Below are 6,000 nucleotides of genomic sequence, written 5' to 3'. Positions count from 1 at the left end.
CTATAATCGTTTCAATACTACTTTATGCTTTACAAGCTTGGCTACATACCACCTACAAGTACTAAAGCCAAGGGTGCACGCGAGTGCATTATTTGCAAGCACACAGAACGATGAAACAGGAAACAAAAATCTATCTGTAGCTGGTGCAAGGAGAGCAAAGTCGCGCTGTGTACCATGGACTACTTCGTTGACTATTATGCACCTCCAAAGTACTGAGTGTGTAATACAGTGTGTTACTGTGTAAATAGTATGTGAAACTGTACATATTGTAATATTAGTGAATTTTTACCACGTAATATTGTGACAATAAACATTTATTGTGGACACATTACTGACACATGTATCACAGTTTCATGGAAAATTATGAACATTCTACTGTATACATATTGTAAAGGTCACAAATATGCATCATATACGATAAAAGAAACAAATAAAACCGCATTGGAAATGCATAGGAAAAATATTTGAAAATATATTTGTGGCAACACGCGGTGCTTGAATGGCCTGCGCGACCGTGTCTGGGAGCTTCACACACGGGCGACCAGCCCCTGATGACGTCACAGCGCACCTTGTCCACGCCCTCACAGCCAAAGTAAGTGGAATTTGGTAATTATCTTTACATAGACATGTTCAGGGACGGTAATTTATCATTTTACAAAGAAAAATTATATTTTGGGGAACATTTGATGTCATGCACACTAGGGAAATTTCACAATAAACACAGTGCATCACACTGGTTACATGGGAGACACTCGTTTTGTATGACGTCCGTTTCGCATGACGAACATGGAACGGATTAAATTCGTTATGCGAGGTACCACTGTATATGTATATATATATAATATATATATATATATATATATATATATATATATATATATATATATATATATATATATATATATAATGTCGTACCTAGTAGCCAGAACGCACTTCTCGGCCTACTATGCAAGGCCCGATTTGCCTAATAAGCCAAGTTTTCTTGAATTAATATATTTTTTCAAATTTTTTTATGAAATGATAAAGCTACCCATTTCATTACGTATGAGGTCAATTTTTTTTATTGGAGTTAAAATTAACGTAGATATATGACCGAACCTAACCAACCCTACCTAACCTAACCTAACGTATCTTTATAGGTTAGGTTAGGTAGGTTAGGTAGTCGAAAAACAATTAATTCATGAAAACTTGGCTTATTAGGCAAATCGGGCCTTGCATAGTAGGCTGAGAAGTGCGTTCTGGCTACTAGGTACGACATATATATTTATATATATATATAATATATATATATATATTTATATATATATATATATATATTTATATATATATAATATATATAATATATATATTTATTTTATTTATTTATATTTATTATATAAAACACGCACACACACAAAATACACAGGTACTTCTTTGCAGTATAAGTTTAAACAGTAGTTAGCAACAGATGTAGATTGTAAAATCAGTCTAAAGCATCGGGATTATTTATGTATTCTGTTTTGTTCTTCCTCAGAAAGTGAATCTTTAACGCCATCTTTATATGAAAAAATTGATCGACTATTAGAAGCCAAAGTGTCACAGTTAGCCAGTGACATAGGAGAGCAAATCAACAAGAAGAATAGCACAGGGACATGCTCTGACAGTGGGAGCAGCTCATTTCGATACGTCTATCATAATCACATGAATCTAGCTACTAAGACGACTGTGCACGGAACAAATCAAACTCTGCCAGTTGAAGTGATGAAGACAATAGGGGACATGTACACTGATATGAAAAAGTTAGTGCAGTGTTGTATTTTATTCTATTTTTTTGAAAGTGTTGGTGTGAGAGTTTAGCAAATTAAGAAGACTTTCATTGATGTTTAAATTGTATGCACTATTTCGTTAATTTTAGATTTTCATCGTCGATTATCACCCCTTAAAATATGCTAATACTACCTTCAGAAACAGGCTTTAATGTTGTCTAATTATTCTTCCAATTTCTACCTTTCATATACAATATTATGTAGTTGTTTCAACTCATATACTGAGTTCATATACTACATTATATAGTAGACCAGAAGTTGGTGAATTACATGATCAAAGAGAATGAAAATGGATTGGTCATATTGAGTAAATGATAAGATTGAAGAATATATTTTATATTTTGAATGAATTTGAAGGTAATAGAAGACAGCCCCCAAAAATGGCCAGTGTGTAATTACCTAAGTGTAGTTACAGGATGAGAGCTACATTCGCGGTGTCCTGTCTTCCCAGCACTCTTTGTCATATAACGCTTTGAAACTACTGACAATTTTGGCCTCCACCACCTTCTCACCTAACTTGTTCCAACCGTCTACCACTCTGTTTGCAAAAGGGGAATTTTCTTATATTTCTTTGGCATCTTTGTTTAGTTAGTTTAAATCTGTGACTCCTTGTTCTTGAAGTTCCAGGTCTCGGGAAATCTTCCCTATCGATTTTATCAATTCATGTTACTATTTTGTACGTAGTGATCATATCGCCTCTTTCTTCTATCTTCTAATTTTTGCATATTTAATGCCTCTAACCTCTCCTCATAGCTCTTGCCCTTCAGTTCTGGGAGCCACTTAGTAGCATGCCTTTGCACCTTTTCCAGTTTGCTGATGTGCTTCTTAATTAAGGTCCAGATAGATGCAGTCAACACAACCATCTCTTTCCTGCAAAATCTGTGGCTCGATCATAGAAACTGAGTAAATTTGATACACAGGATCTTCCAGATCGAAAACCATACTGTCTGTCTGATCTTATATCGTTTCTCTGCAGGTGTTCTAACCATTTAGTTTTAATTATTTTTTCCAATATTTTGACTATTACACTTGTCAGTGATACCGGTCTATAATTGAGAGTGTCTTCCCTGCTGCCACTTTTGTAGATTGGAACTATGTTAGCCTTTTTCCACACATCTTCTATGACTCTTGTAAACAGGGATGTCTGAAAAATCAGCTGAAGTGGAATGCTGAGCTCACGTGCACATTCTCTCGGAACCCCTGGTGAAACTCCATCTGGGCCAACTGCCTTGTTCTTACTTGGCTCCAAGAGCATTTGTTTCACTTCGTCTCTAGACACCTCTGTGCTCTATGTTGTTCCCTGGAATTCTTATTGTCTGGTTCCCTGAAGATCTCATTTTGTACAAACACACTTTGGAACTTTTCGCTTAATGTTTTGCACATTTCCTTTTCATTATCCATGTATGTGTGTAGAAGCTAAGAAGTGTGAAATTTAAGTGTGAACACTGCACGACAAGTTATAGGGGGCAATGCTAGTTTGCAGCAGTTTGTGGAGTGAATATATAATAATTCACAGAGAACTGTAAAATAGTTGTATGAAGCAGTAGGATGCAGCTGTTCTTGATTGGCTGTAATATTGCAATTCTGGTTTTGTGATGCTACTTAGTGTGTGAAATGGTATTATGTCTTGCTGTCTCATGAAATGTGTAGTTGATAATGATGGTTCTTGCTTTTTTTTTTTTTAATTGGCAGATATTATGGTATTTTATATAATTTTTAAAATTGTCAATTAATAAATATAATGTTGAGACAGGAAAGGATTAGAGTTCAATTAAGTCTAATTTACCTTACATTGAATCTGGATAATAAAATTCATAATATATTTACAGAATGTAATTGTTAATATTTATGAAAAGTTACATAAGATTTCACATTTCAGGTGCAATAGCGGAGAGCTAGTTGTGAAAACTTCACAGGATCATTGGGTTGTGGGGCGTAGTGGAGACGGCAGAGAATTTTATGTTGTTGTTAGTCACAAGAATGCCAACCTGGTGGAAGTAACAGGTTAGTGGTTATTAGTGTTCCATTTATACGGGCACTTGCAGGTTGTGCACCCGCCACCAACATCTATCCCTCTCCCACCACCACTAATCCCTTTTGTACCTTCCCCCCCCCCCCCCCCCCCCAAAAAAAAAGTACAAGGGAATTGAATCTAACCACAGCAGAGAGGATATGATCACTATACTCAAAATACTAAGCATAGACAATCTGCACTCACAGCCTCAAAGGTGGGGTTCAATTGAGCCTCAAGAAATTACTCATTAATGGGCGGGGAAGATGTGCCAGAACACTCAATTATCAAGCTATTTAATAGTTAGATTAGTAGAGCTGATGCTGTCCTTGGGAGTAAATTTTAAACCCTCAGTATGGGAGAGTGAATGTATTTTTTACACAACTTGGACGATGAATGAGTTCTCTATGTATTCATATATTTCGTTCTGTTTTCAGATGAAGTTAATCGGATGTGTGCCAGCCATTTCAGCAACATTTTTATGATAGAATGATACTGGTAGTGGATGGTATAGATCACAAATGCTTATGGTTGCATTGATCTTCAGGTATTTTTGATAATGGGTCATATTGATCATATGTTTTGTACATGTAGGTCAAGTCCATAGATTGCCAAAGCTTAATATTACAGTCCTGATGGAGTAATGATGCATTAGAATATCCCCAGTCCTTTTGTATTAATATTTAAGAATTTTATAGGAAAAATTATGTACTTTGCACTCGCTTGGAGAGTAAAAGAGAGGTGTGTGGTGATGAGGGTAATTATTTTGGCCACTTTTCCTAAGGAATGTCTTAAGTGATGGCCTTCCCCATGTAAAGTATGCTTAAAGTACAATAAAGTAATTGCATGGATTCACCCATAAAGTTGGAAACCTTCAGTTGGCAGAGTTTATCAGTCTCTCTAGCAAATTTAATTGTAATGTAGGCTATATTTGATTACATTGATTATACAGTCTTTGCATAATTGATTCTTCACATTTAATTATAATGAGTGGCATACCTAACAACTAGAACTACACAGTTCTAAGCAAAAGACCATTTTTCCCCCTAAACCAGAGAAATTTATATTTTCAAATATCTTCTAGAAATTTGTTCAGTATTCTCTTAAAAATTAGGATTTATATTGAATACATTAATTACATTAGGCTTAGTTTTATGTATATTAGGTTGCTATTAGTCTTTAATTGTGCTTAACCTAAATATACCTACAATCATTTTTTTAAATTTCAACTAAATGTGTTGATAAAATACTTCAGTTGACAAAACTGTTTGTTAGGAAATCCTGGCATAATTTTATTTTTAAGTTAGGAAAAAGATTACAAATATCTAAGATTGCTATGAATAATTTGCAAAATGAACTTTGGGTAATTTGTTCAGATTTTCTGTTGATAAAATATTCTTTCAATAATTATAACAGAAAATCTTGAGTGAAAACCATTCATTTATATGAAAATGTAAAAGTTGCTGGCATTCTGAATGTCAGATTAATGTCCTCAGTATTCATGTTTTCTAACGGGTGAAAAGTTACGTGCTACAAATGAAGTGATTTGTGCAAATCATGAAGTGGAACTTTTTTAAAATATAAATTTAACTGTTAGATATTTTTTTTCTGTCTTCATATTTATAAACTTAATGAAGTTCATTCCACTTCTCTGGTGAACTGATGTTCCCCACAATATAGGAGAGACAATAAGTGTAAATTAGATATAATTTAACTTAAAAACTTTAGATGTCATGCTACAGGTGTACATAATTTTGCTTAAATATTTTATTCTGGGTTCCGAAGATATATATACATGTGCAACGTGTTTTTAATATTGTTTCATTTAAATCTGCTGTGATTTTACAAATTTAATGTTTAGTATAATTGACTACATAAAATACAGTATTTATAATTTAGACTGTGTTTAGATCATGAAATCAAACCTTTACTAGCTTGATGAGTGTGTGGTATGGTCAACTAACTTGAGGTTTTGGGAGGAGTTCTACTCCCCAAGCCCAGCCACCAGGCTTGACTTGAGAGCTTGGTCCACTAGGCTGTTGCTTGGAGCAGCCCTGGTGCTACATAGCCTTCCCAGCTTGGTGCCTTATTTGATAATTAATTGCTTACTTCGAGCAGCCCGCAGGCCCACATGTCCACCACAGCCCGGTTGGTCCGGCACTCCTTGGAGAAAATTATCTAATT

At 34.8% G+C, this 6,000-nt stretch overlaps 1 protein-coding gene across 7 annotated transcripts in view; it reads right to left on the bottom strand.

Annotated features, from left to right (window-relative positions):
• Positions 1-3,623: 3,623 nt before the first annotated feature.
• The window catches only part of LOC123762588 (tRNA dimethylallyltransferase), a 109,932-nt gene continuing 107,555 nt past the window's right edge, over positions 3,624-6,000 (bottom strand). For all 7 annotated transcript variants that reach the window (XR_006773368.2, XM_069332441.1, XM_069332440.1 and 4 more), the window contains one exon: positions 3,624-3,793. Coding sequence is in view for 6 of the 7 variants with exons in the window: in XM_069332441.1 (XP_069188542.1) it covers positions 3,716-3,793 (78 nt within the window). In the remaining variant the exon portion in view is untranslated. The remainder of the gene's footprint in view (positions 3,794-6,000) is intronic.

This window comes from Procambarus clarkii, chromosome 27 (genome assembly GCF_040958095.1).
Source record: "Procambarus clarkii isolate CNS0578487 chromosome 27, FALCON_Pclarkii_2.0, whole genome shotgun sequence".
NCBI lineage: Eukaryota > Metazoa > Arthropoda > Malacostraca > Decapoda > Cambaridae > Procambarus > Procambarus clarkii.
The sequence above is the reverse complement of the archived record's forward strand: the minus strand, read 5'-3'. Positions and strand labels throughout refer to the sequence as shown.